Genomic DNA, 15,378 nt, shown 5'->3' with positions numbered 1-15,378 from the left:
CAAAGGTGGTATATGAAGATATTCACATTGAAGACTATGACAAATGAAGACACGTTATGAAGCCTATGGAGCTCGAAGACTTAGATCTTTCGTAGTTCTTTTTCTTTTGTGTTGAGTCATAGGAACCACCGTACTGTTAAGTGGGGTCCAGGAGAACCAGTCAGAATGACTGAAGTGATGCCTAAACCAAAAACCTATGTCTTCGAGTGAAGACAATGAGAGCGAATCTTGTCCAGAGCCGGACAAGTCAGCTTTGCTTGTAGCCCAAGTAAAGTTGCCATGAGAGTTTAAAATCTAACCGTTGAGACACGTGTCAGTTCCTTAGTGACCCAGGGTCATTTCGGACAAATCAGGTCGGGTTGCCAAGTGGCTATAAATAGCCCACCTCCTACAACCATAAACGGTTGGCTGCTCAGATTTCAGTGCACGGCTTTTGTCGTTTGAGAGCAACCCACCTCGAAGCCTTTAAGAGAAAATTCCTAGCGAGGAGAAAAGCCCTAACCACCCAGAGCCAGAGAACATTGGGCATCACTTAAGTCTTCTTGTCTGTGTGATCTGAAGACTTATTACACTTGAGGACTGTGAATCCTCCAGACGGTTAGGCGTCGCGTTCAGAGCATCCAAGAGACATTGTGGATTGCCAGTGAACGAAGTCTGTGAAGGTTTGGGAGTCTACCTTGAAGACTTACCAGAGTGATTGGGCGAGGACTAAGTGACCTTAGCTCAAGGAGAATACGGTGAGGACTTGGTGTCCTGAGCTGCGTGTTCAGGACTGGGTGTCCGGGACTGTGTGTCCTAAGGTTTAAATACCTAGCCGCTCCAACTAGACGTACAGTTGTCACAGCAACTGGAACTGGTCCAACACATCATTGTCTTCAACGAGCCACTGGTTTCATCTTCACTTCCTTTTACTTACTGTTACTCATTGCGAAGCCAGTGCATGCTTGCTATACCTTTTGTCTTCCCAACGTAACTGTATGATTTGTTTGGCTTCATAACTTCTTCCTACCTGATCCTTATTACACTGCAGCTACTTGTCATTGTGCTTTCCCTCTATTGAATACTTGACCATGGCTTGCCTAGTGTAATCTAACTTCCGCTGCATAGTGATAGGCTTATCTCTACTGTTTGTCTTCATAACTTCCACGTTTTGAAGACTTCCATAAAAATCGCCTATTCACCCCCCCCCCTCTAGTCGATATATCGCACTTTCATGGTTGATTGTATCCTTGTTGCTTGTTTGTCTTGTTTGGGTAGAGCCGGGAGACGAGTTCGCTTCCGAGGAGCCCGTTGAGTTTGCTTGCGAGGATCCAGTCAACTCTGACAATTGTGCAGGCAAGATGATCATACCCTCGAAATCACTACTATCTTTGCTATGCTAGTTTGCTCGCTCTTTTGCTTGCCAATGCTACGATGCCTACCTTTTGCTTGTCAGCCTCCCAATTGCCATGTTGAAACTCTAACCCACCATGTCCTAGCAAACCGTTGTTTGGCTATGTTACCGCTTTGCTCAGCCCCTCTTATAGCGTTGCTAGTTGCAGGTAAAGATTGGAGCTGTTCCTTGTCGGGACATTTATTTACTTGTTGGGATATCACTATATTGCTATATTATCTTAATGATCTATATACTTGGTGAAGGGTGGAAGGCTCGGCCTCTCGCCTAGTGTTTTGTTCCACTCTTGCCGCCCTAGTTTCCGTCATATCGGTGTTATGTTCCCGGATTTTGCGTTCCTTACGCGGTTGGGTTATAATGGGAACCCCTTGATAGTTCGCCTTGATTAAGGCTTTTCCAGCAATGCCCAACCTTGGTTTTACCACTCGCCACCTAGCCTCTTTTTCCCTTGGGTTACCGGAGCCCAAGGGTCATCTTATTTTAACCCCCCCCCCCCGGGCCAGTGCTCCCTCTGAGTGTTGGTCCGAACCGGGCAGCCTGCGGGGCCACCTCGGGGAAACTTGAGGGCTGGTTTTACTCGTAGCTTGACCTATCTGAGTGTTCCCTGAGAACGAGATATGTGCAGCTCCTATCAGGATTTTTCGGCACATTCGGGCGGTGTTGCTGGTCTTGTTTTAACCTGTCGAAGTGTCTTGAGTTACCGAGATATCGAGTCTGATCGGAACGTCTTGGGAGGAGGTCTATTCCTTCGTTGACCGTGAGAGCTTGTCATGGGCTAATTTGGGACTCCCCTGCAGGGATTGAACTTTCGAAAGCCGTGCCCGCGGTTATGGGCAGATGGGAATTTGTTAATGTCCGGTTGTAGATAACTTGAACCTTAATTAATTAAAATGAATCAACTGAGTGTGTTGCCGTGATGGCCTCTTCTCGGCGAAGTCCGGGAAGTGGACACGGTGTTGGTGTTATGCTTGCGCATGTTGTTCCTTTAGACTCTCGCTCGTGTTTTGCCTCCTCTTCTCGCTCTCTTTTGCGTATAAGTTAGCCACCATATATGCTAGTCGCTTGCTGCAGCTCCACATATATTTGCCTTACCCCTTCCTATAAGCTTAAATAGTCTTGATCGCGAGGGTGCGAGATTGCTGAGTCCCTGTGGCTCACAAATACTATAACTCCAGATGCAGGTCCAGGTGATTCCGCTCCAGGTGACGAGTATGAGCTCAAGTGGGAGTTCGACGAAGACTCTCAACGATACTACGTTTCCTTTCCCGATGATCAGTAGTGGTGCCCAGTTGGGGGTGATTGGGACCGTTGTCGCATGTTGGGTTCTCTTTATTTTGGCGCTGTAGTCGGGCCATGAGTGTGTTGGATGATGTAATGTTATTTATGTTCTTGATTGACGTGGCGAGTGTAAGCCAACTATGTTCCCCCCTTTATTATTTACATTACATGGGATGTTGTGAAGATTTCCTAACTTGTGACATATGCCTTCAATGCGATTATGTCTCTAAGTCGTGCCTCGACACGTGGGAGCTATAGTCGCATCAAGGGTGTTACAAGTTGGTAAGTTGGGAGCCTCCAATTAAGTTGTGGAGAGAGCCCCAACCTTGTTTGTAAAGGTTCAGTCGTCGCCTTCAAGGGCACCAATAGTGGAATCACGGCATCTCGCATTGTGTGAGGGCGTGAGGAGAATACGGTGGCCTTAGTGGCTTCTTGGGGAGCATTGTGCCTCCACACCGCTCTAACGGAGACGTACTTACCCTCAAAAGGAAGGAACTTCGGTAACACATCCTCGTCTTCACCGGCTCCACTTTTGGTCTCCTCGTCCCTTTACTTTTGCAAGCTTACTTGTGTTACTTTCCTTGCTTGCTTGTGTGCTTGTATGTGTTGCATCATATAGGTTGCTCACCTAGTTGCACATCTAGACAACCTACTTTGATGCAAAGTTTAATTTGGTAAAGAAAAGTTAAAAATTGTTAGTTGCCTATTCACCCCCCCCCCTCTAGTCAACCTTATCGATCCTTTCACATGAGCGCCAAAGAAGCGCAGTCTTGCCAGGCTGCTAAGCTGCTTGCGCCGCAGCTCCTGGGCCAGGCTAACCTTTCTTGAACTGTGTTGAAGTGCTGCCGGTTCTGTCTATTATTTTGTTCGCCTGTTAACTTCCACTGGTGGCGACCTGCCCAGTTTATGTAATCTGCTGTCTGGTTGCCCTTTATTATCACTGGCGCCGAACTTTGACGCCGAGGGGATGTCATATGTTGTAATTTCTTTGTTGTATAGTCTAGGTTTATTCTTGGTCGGTATGCTTTAATTTAGGCCGAAAGGTTCGGTGGATCTCAGTGTTGTCGGTCTTCAGGCCGGCCCGTTACTCATATGGGCCAAAACCTGGGCCTATAATCATCTTGGGCCATTAGCAGGTCTAAACCTATAGTTGTTTCCCGCCTTTAACAGACCGAGTAAAGTTCTGTCCAGCTGGGCCAGAGAATACCATGGGCTTTTAACAGGCTAAAACCTAGATTCGGATAGCATTGAGGCAAAAACATCACTGGCCAATACAGGCCGAAATTGCCTAAGGCCCATGTTTGGCCCAAATAGGACGAGCAGTTAACAGGCCAAAATATATCTCGGGCCTATTTGGCCCAATAAAATTATGGGCTTTAAGCAAGCCGGTATCTACGCGGGCCATAGGCCTAAAAGTGTCACGGGCCATTATCAGATGGGCTGTAAGCAGGCCGGATTCAACGCGGGCTGTAATTAGGCCCAACTGTTACACGGGCCATTAACAGGACAATAGGCCAGTTGGGCTGAAATTTATCCATGAAGACTACGGGCCGTTAAGAGGCCTAAAGTTACTTCGGACAAGAACTAGCCCAGTTTCTGCATGGCCCGTTAAATGGCCTAAAGTTAAACCGGGCCGACAACGTCCCAGATGCACCATGGGCCGCTAACAGGCCGAAACTATTATCAGGCCGAACTGGTAAACGGGCATTTAACAGGCTGAAATACAAACATGTCTTAGTATGGGCCCAAAAGAACAGTGGCCTATTAACGGGCCTGATCCGATATGGGCTGTAATTTGGCCCGAAATGCGGCAGGCTGTGAAAGGTTCTGATCTGGTATGGGCCTCAATTTGACCCAAAACATGGCAGGCTGTTAACGGGCTAGCCCACTAGTGTCTGAAAAAACATGGTGGGCCTTTAGCTGGGTCGTCCTTTTCACCAGAATGGGCCTCTGTTGGGCTGTGCCACGTGTCGACGTATCATAGGCGCCTCCTGTCCAATGAGTGGATGACATTTGTCCGAACGTTGAGCCAACACGTGTTTCCTCCGGCTAATGAGAATTTTACATGTGGAAATCCCCATTGGTCCCGGCTGTTAACGGGTTATCGGATCCAAAACCAGACCCGATAACTTAATGGTGACCCATTACGGTCGATGCCACGTGTTGGTCACCCTTGACGAAAGCACTCTATGACGCGCGATTTATCGTCATGGAAGTGGACACTTCCGTGATGATAATTTTGGTAATGTCATGGAACACTTCTATGACAGCACAGGTATGACTATCTTGATTATGTCATAAAATTGTCATGGATGTACATGCATGACAGAAAACATGACCTACTGTGACAAACACGCATCATCACGGAAGTGTCTTTTTTTGTAGTGTGTACCACGAGCTTTGCTATTATAGTTGGATCTTATGATGTTTCTCCCCCTCTACCTTCTTGTAATGGATTGAGTTTTCCCTTTGAAATTATCTTATCGGATTGAGTCTTTAAGGATTTGAGAACACTTGATGTATGTCTTGCATGTGCTTATCTGTGGTGACAATGGTATATTCACGTGATCTACTTGATGTATGTTTTGGTGATCAACTTGCGGGTTCTGTGACCATGCGAACTTATGCATAGGGGTTGGCACACGTTTTCGTCTTGACTCTCCGGTAGAAACTTTGGGGCACTCTTTGAAGTTCTTTTGTGTTGGTTTGAATAGATGAATCTGAGATTGTGTGATGCATATCGTATAATCAAACCCGCGGATACTTGTGGTGACATTGGAGTATCTAGGTGACATTAGGGTTTTGGTTGATGTGTGTCTTAAGGTTTTATTTTAGTACGAACTCTATGGATGTTTGTGACACTTATAGGAATAGCCCAATAGATCGATCAGAAAGAATAACTTTGAGGTGGTTTCGTACCCTACAATAATCTCTTCGATTGTTCTCCGCTATTAGTGACTTAGGAGTGACTCTTTGTTGCACGTTGAGGGATTGTTATATGATCTATTTATGTTATCATTGTTGAGATAACTTGCACTAGTGAAAGATTGAACCTTATGCCTTGTTTCAAAGCATTGCAATACCGTTTTCGCTCACTTTTACCACTTGCTACCTTGCTGTTTTTATATTATCATATTACAAAAATCCATATCTACCATCTGTATTACACTTGTATCACCATCTCTTCGCCGAACTAGTGCACCTATACAATTTACCATTGTATTGGATGTGTTGGGAACACAAGAGACTCTTTGTTATTTGGTTGCAGGGTTGTTTGAGAGAGACCATCTTCATCCTACACCTCCCACGGATTGATAAACCTTAGGTCATCCACTTGTGGGAAATTTACTACTGTCCTACAAAACTTTGCACTTGGAGGCCCAACAACGTCTACAAGGATAAAGTTGCGTAGTAGACATCAAGCTCTGCATTTAGTGTTGATATTTTGAAAGTCATGATTGTTTGTTGGGATGCGTGAGTATTGATGTTTTTATGTCAAATTATAGACTATTGCTTTGAATCACTCGTGTCTTAATATTCATGCCATGACTAGACATATGATCAAGTTTATGCTAGGTAGCATTCCACATCAAAAATTATCCTTTTTATCATTTACCTACTCGAGGAGAAGCAGGAATTAAGCTTGGGGATGCTGCTGATACGTCTCCGTCGTATCTATAATTTTTTATTGTTTCATGCCAATATTATACAACTTTTATACACTTTTGGCAACATTTTATATGATTTATTTGGACTAACATATTGGTCCAGTGCCTAGTGCCAGTTCTTGTTTGTTGCGTTTTTCCGCAGAAAATCCATATCAAACGAATTCCAAACGCAATAAAAAAAATACAGAGAATTATTTTGGAATATATGTGATTTTTTAAACTTGGAATCAATGCAAACAAAGGCCCACAATGCCCAAGAGACACCATGGCGTGCCCCAGGCTCCAGGCGTATGGTGGTGCGTTGTGCTCACCTCGTACGTGTGTTGGGGCTCTACTTCGGCTGCAAGGAAGCTTATATCCGAAAAAATCGTGTTAAAATTTCAGTGCAATCGGAGTTACGGATCTCCCGGAATATAAGAAACGGTTTTGGCCAGATCTGGGGAACGAAAAACAGGAGAACAAAGAGGAAGATCCAATCTCGGAGGGGCTCCCGCTCCTCCGCCGCCATGGAGGCCATGGACCAGAGGGGAACTCTCCTCCCATCTAAGGGGGAGGCCAAGGAAGAAGAAGAAGAAGGAGGAGGAGGAGGGGGCTCTCTCCCCCTCTCTCCCGGTGGCGCCGGAGTGCCGCCGGGGCAAGGATCATGACGACGATCTACATCAAAAACCTTGCTGCCGTCAACACCAACTTTCTCCCCCTCTATGCAGCGGTGTAACACCTCTTCTCCCCGCTGTAATATCTACTTAAACATGGTGCTCAACTCCATATATTATTTCCTAATGATATTTGGCTATCCTATGATGTTTGAGTAGATCCGTTTTGTCCTGTGGGTTAATCGTGATCTTGGTTGGTATGATTGTATATTTTATTTATGGTGTTGTCCTACGGTGCCCTCCGTCTCGCGCAAACGCGAGGGGTCCCCGCTGTAGGGTGTTGCAATACATACATGATTTGCTTATGGTGGGTTGCGAGAGTGACAGAAGCTTAAACCCGAGGAGGTGGATTGTTGCGTATGAGATAAAGAGGACTTGCTACTTAATGTTATGATTTGTTTCACGACCTTAATGATCTTTAGTAGTTGCGGATGCTTGCTAGGGATCCAATCATAAGTGCATATGATCCAAGTAGATAAATTATGTTAGCTCATGCCTCTCCCTCATATAGAATTGCAAGAATGATTACCGGTACTTGTTATCGATTGCTTAGGGACAAATGACTTTCTTGTTGACAAAAGCTATCCACTTTTATTACCTTGCAATTTATTCGTAGTTTTATTCTCGCAAAGTACTCGTAGTTTTATTCTTGTATTATAGTTTCATACTTGTTTTAGGTAAAGCAAACGTCAAGTGTGCGTAGAGTTGTATCGGTGGTCGGTATAACTTGAGGAAATATTTGGTCTACCTTTAGCTCCTCATTGGGTTCGACACTCTTATTTATTGAAGAAGGCTACAAGAGATCCCCTATACTTGTGGGTTATCATACTACAAACACGAATGGCGACATACAGAATAGGCACAAATGAATCTTACCATTCACCTCAATCTCCCATGCTTAAGGGGAATTACTCACTCATCGAAAGAGAGTAACCAATCATCATAGATAATAATTCCATGAAAATCGTATCAATAATACCATGAAGATCCATAATAAGATAAATGATTCAACAAGTCTTAATCTCCAGATGAGTATCAATAGAGTTATACACCCTTATCTTACAACTTGGAATTCCTCTTGCAACAATGATGATGAGATGAAAATGAATATGAAGATGGAAGAACAAAACAAGAAGGATCTCTGACGGTTCTTCTTCTTCGGATCTCTTCTCTCTCTGTTCTGAATAGAGTGGCGGCGGCTAGGTATGTAAGATGTCGTGTGCCCTTCACAAAAGTTGTTGCCATAGACGAGAGGGAGCTAACGATGCCTGGTACGAGCACTTGCACTCTATTGTAGCTAGTGCAAATCTTTCCAACATGGAAGTTGCTCCCAATGACTTGATTTCGTATAATTCCCCTTGGTCTCCTTTCATAAATGATTTTTCCTGCCAAACAGTGAAAAACAAGTTTTCTTCTCTCTGGAAGAATTAGTGTTAGAAATAACCGAGAAATAACGAAAATGCAATGAAAACCGAGTCAAAACTCTTTGTAAAAAGCCACAAATTCTCGAGCCATCACTATGATGGGTGAGTAAAAGACTCTAAACTTTTGGGCCGAAGCCTTCAACGCATATGACTAGTTAATGTTGGGACATGTATACCAATAACGCTATAACCGACAAGAAAACGTAATTACTACGTTATATCTCTCTTGTTTGCATACAATCAAAGCTACTCCTACCAGCTGTCACTAAGTGAGAGAGAGATAAAGAGGAAGTTGTACCAATTCGCCGACAATAATGAGTAGAGATCATTGTATAAATCGAATATGTATTATTATCAAACAATTTACTATGAATTTGATGAATTTGATGTAGCCATCTCGATGCATGAACCTTCAATACAAATATTAGCGTGGGGAGCATAGGAGAGCCAAATTCCCCTCCTAGTTTACATTGTAATCCTCTAATCGACAAAATAACCACTTCATTTTTGTAAATCACTTTTGTCGGCATATATACAAAGCTCCTCTGACTAGCTGTCATACAAAGAGAAATATGTACCGATTCGCTGGCAGTAACTGCTTAGGTCTAATAATCAAATACATATAGCGAAGTATTTGATGATATGTATTACAACCAAACAATTTATCAAATTTAATGTAATCATCGCAATGCAAAAGCCTTCAATATAAATATCGGTGCGTGGAGCACCCCAAAGCCAAGCATTCCCCTCCTAGATTTCCAACAAGGATGTGGAAATTATAAATAGGCCACCTTGTTTATAGTTTTCTCCCAGAGTCACCATTAGCCTTTTCTCCTATTTTCATATTTTTGCCCTCCTGCCGTTCCGATTTTGCCTCCAGAGCCCCGACTCACGGCCACCGTCGTGAACAGCACCGGCGCTCCGCCGGCGTCGGCGTTTCCTGGGGGCGACGCCGGCGCGACCCGACGCCGGCGGCACCTACCCCGCGCTTCTCCGCCGCAGCTCAACCAATTCCTCTCTAGATTAGGGTTTCTTCCTAACTAAATCTGGCAATTACACCGCCGCTCTACATTTTCCAATCCATTCCTCGTACCGCCGACCAAGCCTGATCGCGACCCGCAGCTCCTCTGCCTCCTACGCCGCAGTGGTGTTCCGTCGGCTGGCTCTGCATCGTCTCCCCGAGGATCTCCATTTCTAGTGTTCAACCTGATCACTCCCTACGTAGATCCGCCCGGCCTAAAGATTTCGTTTCTTCGTTGTGGTAAGCCCTGTCCCTACCCGAGTTCGAGCTATTTCTTTTAGTTCGGGATTCTTCCAAGTTCTTTGTATCCGCATGTTACTGGATCTGTTGCGAATTTGTTGTTTTGCTGATGTTCTTAGTTTAGTCCATCCAATGGATGGAGTTCTAGCTCCTAACCGGACCTTATCCGAGCCACGAGTTCTTGTTACTACGGAAATGATGTTTGGCTCGTAGGCGTAGTCATGTCGTCGCCGGAATTGAACACTTACGTTAGTGGGGTTTGCACGAACACAACAGTTAGACACAGAGTACGTTCAAGATCACAGCAAAGCAGTGAAGATAAAGTAGATGGAAATTGCATAGACGTTTTCTTTCGTCTGGTTCTGTGACTCCCTACGAATCATGCGTGTCAACAATTATATCGCTGTTAAAACATGCTGGTTCCTTCCTGTTTCATACGTAGATGGAAGTAATCTTGGATGGAACCTTGTGCCGTTCTGTTCTGCAGGCTACCTTAAATGTGTTCTGCTGCTGCAGGGTATCAGGAAAAGTTTTACTAACTTATTACTGACCTTGATTGACGTGGAACATTGAGTAAATAGAAAATTTATCAGGTTTAGCTAGACCACTTGTTGTATTGGCAACCGAAGCTAGATCACTATGGTCAAGCTACCAATACCAGAATTAGCACATGGAGCTGCAACTGAGCTCCCTCTTGATTGGGGCACTCTTCCATCAGTATAGCACTATAGCTTCGCATGTTCGTTCTGTTTGACCCCCTTATGTTAGGAAGACAATATTTTAATACCCATGAGAAATTTCTCGAGTCTCAAATTTTATAGATTCATTATGGCATTTAAATTCTTGAAATGTTAACCACATGATATAAATATATCATGATCAAAGTCTTGGGTTTCAGTTTTACATTTGGTAAGTGATTGTCATTTCGTGTGACCTTTTAAATACAGTTTCGAAGAAGTCATTCGCTCTTGATAGTGACTCTGGCTTCATGTAGAAACACTAGCACAATTATTTTCAGCTCAGATGCTATTGAACTAATGGTCAAGTGGACAAATACTGTTTGTTTTATGATATATCATACTTCTTGTTCCAGCATAATTCAAATCCAACCCCTTTTTTGCTTTTTGTTGTTTTCCTTGTCGCTAACTATGCTTTTCTGCAGTTGTACTGCTCACAGTTGTAATTTGCAAGCTAGCCATGGAAGACAACAATGATGAGCATAATGTATCTCTTCCTCAGGATATCCAGCACACCATTCTTGCTTCACTACCTGCTAGGGTTGTTCTCAAGTTTCGAACAGTATGTAGATTCTGGCGAGACTGCATTCAAGAGCCCAATTTTGTCGATCGTCACCTCAACAATGCTCTCCGCTCCCACCGGTCCATTGCTTGCTTCACCTCGGTTGATGAGGGTCTTGTCTGCATGTACACATTTGATCCCACCACACTGAACTGCAAAAGCATGGATCTCGTGTTGTCGAGTAGGTTTCAGATGTCAGACCCATGCCATGGCTTGGTGTGCGCCTATGATTTAAAAGGTGCTGTTGAGGTGTTGAATCCAACAACAAGGATACATTTGAGGCTGCCAGTTTCAGAGCTACAGTCACTTGCTTCAGAATATTTTCTTGGACCTGTGCCTTCAACAAAGGAGTACAAGGTGCTCTGTATCCACCACTGGGTGCGGTTCTTGACATTTGAAGTATGCACTGTTGGCACACAGTCATGGAGGGCAGTGCGCGAATCTGCAGGCCTCCTGAAGACAACAAAGGCGGTCATTGTTAATGATGTCATGCATTGGCTACTTCTTGATGAGATATCCTCCAATTTTACTCGGAACATCTTGTCGTTCAACCTGACAGATGAGATGTTCTCAGAAACTGCTGTCCCAGATGCTGTAAAAGACCGTGAATTGCACCTGTTCGAGGGGGGAGGAAAGCTTCATTTGCTGGCAATGCCCGGTGAGGGATCAGCACCTAAAACCTCAGAGATTTGGGTGGCGAACTCGACCTGTGCAGTCTGGGACCACATGTGCAACGTCGCTTTTGTGCTACCTTTGGGCATGAGGCCACTTTTCCTGCACAACAATAAGCTCTTCTATTGCAACCAAAGAAGATTCTACTATGTTGATCTTCAGGATGGGAGTGGTTCCTATCTCAACATGCCTTTTGGCGAGTGCATCATATCGGCTGGGATTTTCGTGGAGAGCCTTGCTCTACATTCTGTGACTGGCCTGGTGGACTCCAGAGCAATGCTACAAAGTCCCCATGATGCTAGATCATTTCCAACAGGGCGTGGACCATCTGCTCGTGGCGCTGGATCGTCCTCAGCAAGCCCTCGACGATCTTTCAAGAAGGCAAAGAGCAATATAAACATGCAGTGGAGGTTGGCATAGATCTCGCAAACGCCTGACATCATATCCATGAATAGTTCTCTGCTATGTACAATCCAATAAAGTTTACTGGTGTTTGTTTGTGTAGAGATGAAGAAATAGACCATGGGGGTGTGGGTCTGGGACAGGGTAGAACATAAGAAGCAAATAAGAAAGTGTCTCTGTTAGCAGTTTGTTCATTTTTATCGTATGGGGATTTATGTGCTGTACTGGAAAATAAAATGAAAACTCTGAACCTGATATACTGTATACTTGTTCTGGTTTGCTGTAATGAACTGTATTCCTGCGTTGCATTTTTGAAAATTATGATGCCAAGACTAATAATTCAAACCGCTGTCTCCGGTTGTTGCATTTATGAGGATCTATGCGCTGTGCTGAAAAATGAAGACTCTGAGAGCATCTCTAGCAGACCCCTTCTAAGGGGTTTACGGTTTCCCTCTTATAAGGGGCGAATTTGGCTGCGGTAGAACAGAAACTGCATACTAAACTTTGAAAAGAAAGGTTTCACATGAGAGATGAACAAAAAACAGTAGTAGATAGAAGTTGATCATCGATACATAGGGTAGATTCGTCGAAGCATCAGACTAGCCTTAACTGCCCAAAATGGGGCTCATCGGAGCCCTCCGGACGCCACGGCATGGTGGCAATCACTCCTCCTCGTCGGAGGTGAGGTCGATGAACATGGAATCTTGTGCGTTGGCTTCATGGTGCCACGCCTCCATCTTCTCATCAAACTCCCACGTCCTGGTGAGGGACGTTGGCGGCTCAAGGCCGCGGTTGGTGTACTGGCGGAAGGAGCGCTTCCGCGCCTCGGCGGCGGCGACGCATCACTTGCAATCCTTGTCATTGTCATCATTACCTTGCGCTCCACATCCCACGCCACATGAGGCAGAGTGGTGACGGATTTGTCGCCAGAGTCGCGGATAGGGGTGGCCGTCGGCGAGAAATGCGAGTGCATAGGGGTGGATTGCGGCCGTGGGAAAAGGGGCTGCCACCTGTATACCGCCCGCGGGACGGTAGATATACCGTCCAGAGGGGCGATTTTGTGGGCCACTGTAAACCGTTTACAGGCCGCGATGACTATATGGGGTCTATTCTGGCTCAAAAAATAGCTCAAACCCGTATAGTCGCGGAAATACAAGGATCGGGGCGATTATAAAGGGTCTACTGGAGAGATGCTCTGAACCTATTATATACTATACACTTGTTTCGGTTTGCTGTACGAACTGTACTCCTGCACTGTATTTCTGAATTTTCTTATACCAAGACCAATACAAACTGTCGCCTCCAGGTTTTTTTTTTTGGAGGGGAATCGCCTCCAGTTTTTTGAGGATTAATACTGTCGCCTCCCGTTACATTCGTGTCATTCCAGCAAAAAAAAATTACATTCGTGTCACACCAGTACATACAAATGCTGCGGAACTTCCCGAAAGTATTTGGCGACGCGACTCAAACAGTTGGCAAGCTCAGCAACGGCGGGAAGCCGAAGTACGGCCACCAGCCGTCGCTGACACCGCCGGAGCACCGCGCCCGGCAGACTCTCTCCAGCTCGAGGCGCCCGACGTCGATCTTAAACAGCTCGACGTCCCGGCTGTCGTGGCTCGACGACATGAACGGTCGCGGCGAGTCTTGGTTGACTTCAATGATCAAGCACCCGTTGGCCGCGCCGCGGATGCAGAACGGACGGCCGTGCGCCGTCGACCATGGCAGCGGGATCGTCTTCTCGAGCCGCCACGACTTCGCCGCGCCGTCGACTTCGTGAGGGATCGTGTAGTAGTTGAGGCTGGCGTTGCCGTTGGCGTGGTAGAAGTCGTGCGCGAACACGCCGACTTCGCCGTCCGCGCCCTCCACGACGACGACGTTCTCCTCCCAGAACCTGGCCGGCGCCGGGATCTCCTGGACGGAGAGCTCCATGGCGCCGATGTCGAGCACCAGCCAGCGGTTGGTGAGGCAGTCCGCCCAGTAGAAGCGGCCGTGCGCGTAGTGCCGCCGGTTCCAGACCGCGTGCACCGGGCAGGAGAAGGGCGACCGGTGGCGCCTCCAGACGAAGCAGTCCGGCGACGGGAGCGCGCGCCACCGCCCGTCCCGCGACGAGAAGGCGAGCGCCACGACCTTCCTCGGGCACCGCGCCATCCAGATCACCACGAACGAGGGCTCCTCCTCGTCCCTGCCCCCCTCGGCGTCGGCCGGCGCGAGGAAGGGCTCGCACCAGCGCCGGCCGCCGAGGACGCCGAGCGGGTTGTCGGCGCTGGCGGCGAGGTCCTCCGGGATGGGCGGGAGCAGGACGTAGCGGCGGGACACGGGGTCGCAGACGGCGAGATCCGTGACGATGTCGCTGTCGAAGGTGGAGCAGCAGGACGCCCGGTCGAGGAGGAAGCGCCCGTCGCGGTAGTCCCGGACGAGCCAACCGGGGCGCTCGGCGCCGGTGGCGGCGTCGGGCGGCGCCGGGACGAACGCGAAGGAGAAGTCCGCGGCTCCGGCGACGTCGCGCGCGGCCGCCGCGGCCGGGTGGGGCGGGTCGGAGGGGTGAAAAGCGCCCCCCGAATCGCCGGGCGCGGGGACCGAGGAAAAGACCCCGAGGAAGGGAGCCGCCGCGTCCGGGTGGAGCGCGCGGTGGCGACGGAGGAAGCGCGGGGAGGAGACGAGGAGGCGGAAGGAGGCGCAGGCCGCGGCGGCGCGCACGAGGGAGGAGGGGCACGGCAGGCGGAGCAGGATCTCGTCCACGACGTCGTCGGGCGCCTCACGGAACGACGCCGCGGCGACGACGGCCATGGGCGGGCTGGGAGCTCGGCGGAGGTAGCAGCTGCGATGCCACTGCGTGCGCGTGCTGGTGTGTGGGCGTGTGTGTCGCTCTCGAGGCGCGAGGGGCGCGCGCGCACCGCGCAATAGTTTAACCCAGAGAGGTTCCGTGGGCCCGGCTCGCTTGCACGTGGGCCCGTCGGAGGTGATGGGCTGACAGGCAATCACAAAAGGTTACTTATTTGTTCGTATGTCTCAAAAAAAAACTTATTTATTCGTGGAGGTGAACATGTGTGTACGGCGCAACGGGCCACATATCCCTGTTGTTTTTCCCTCAAAGAAAAAACATATGCCTGTCGTTTGCACTGTGTCCACGTCGTCGCCGGCTTCTTCACTGCTCCTCCACTCCACGGTGCGTATGCCACGGATAAGAGCGTGACACGCCGTCCACAGTGCCGGCGTTTGATCCCGTCAAGAACCAAAACGGTGATAGTTTGATGCGGTTACCAGGGAGCAGAAGCAGCGTGAAACTTGAAAGTAGAGCTACGAATTTACGCGTGGTTTGCAGCAGGCA

At 47.6% G+C, this 15,378-nt stretch overlaps 2 protein-coding genes across 2 annotated transcripts; one reads left to right on the top strand and one right to left on the bottom strand.

Moving 5' to 3' along the window:
* Positions 1-9,190: 9,190 nt before the first annotated feature.
* On the top strand, positions 9,191-12,358 carry LOC125529362 (putative F-box protein At1g32420). The gene is made up of 2 exons (XM_048693774.2): positions 9,191-9,677; positions 10,840-12,358. The coding sequence occupies exon 2, from the start codon at positions 10,875-10,877 to the stop codon at positions 12,066-12,068; it is 1,194 nt and encodes a 397-aa protein (XP_048549731.1). The 5' UTR covers positions 9,191-9,677; positions 10,840-10,874; the 3' UTR covers positions 12,069-12,358.
* A 920-nt stretch (positions 12,359-13,278) lies between these two features.
* Positions 13,279-14,938, bottom strand: LOC147964579 (uncharacterized). The gene has a single exon (XM_087527222.1). The coding sequence runs from the start codon at positions 14,835-14,837 to the stop codon at positions 13,515-13,517; it is 1,323 nt and encodes a 440-aa protein (XP_087383348.1). The 5' UTR covers positions 14,838-14,938; the 3' UTR covers positions 13,279-13,514.
* Between the last annotated feature and the right edge of the window lie 440 nt (positions 14,939-15,378).

This window comes from Triticum urartu, chromosome 6A, assembly GCF_056163025.1.
Source record: "Triticum urartu cultivar PI428250 chromosome 6A, HENAU_Tu73, whole genome shotgun sequence".
In the NCBI taxonomy this organism is placed as follows: Eukaryota; Viridiplantae; Streptophyta; class Magnoliopsida; order Poales; family Poaceae; genus Triticum; species Triticum urartu.
Note: the sequence above shows the minus strand (reverse complement) of the source record. Positions and strands in the feature narration are given on the sequence as shown.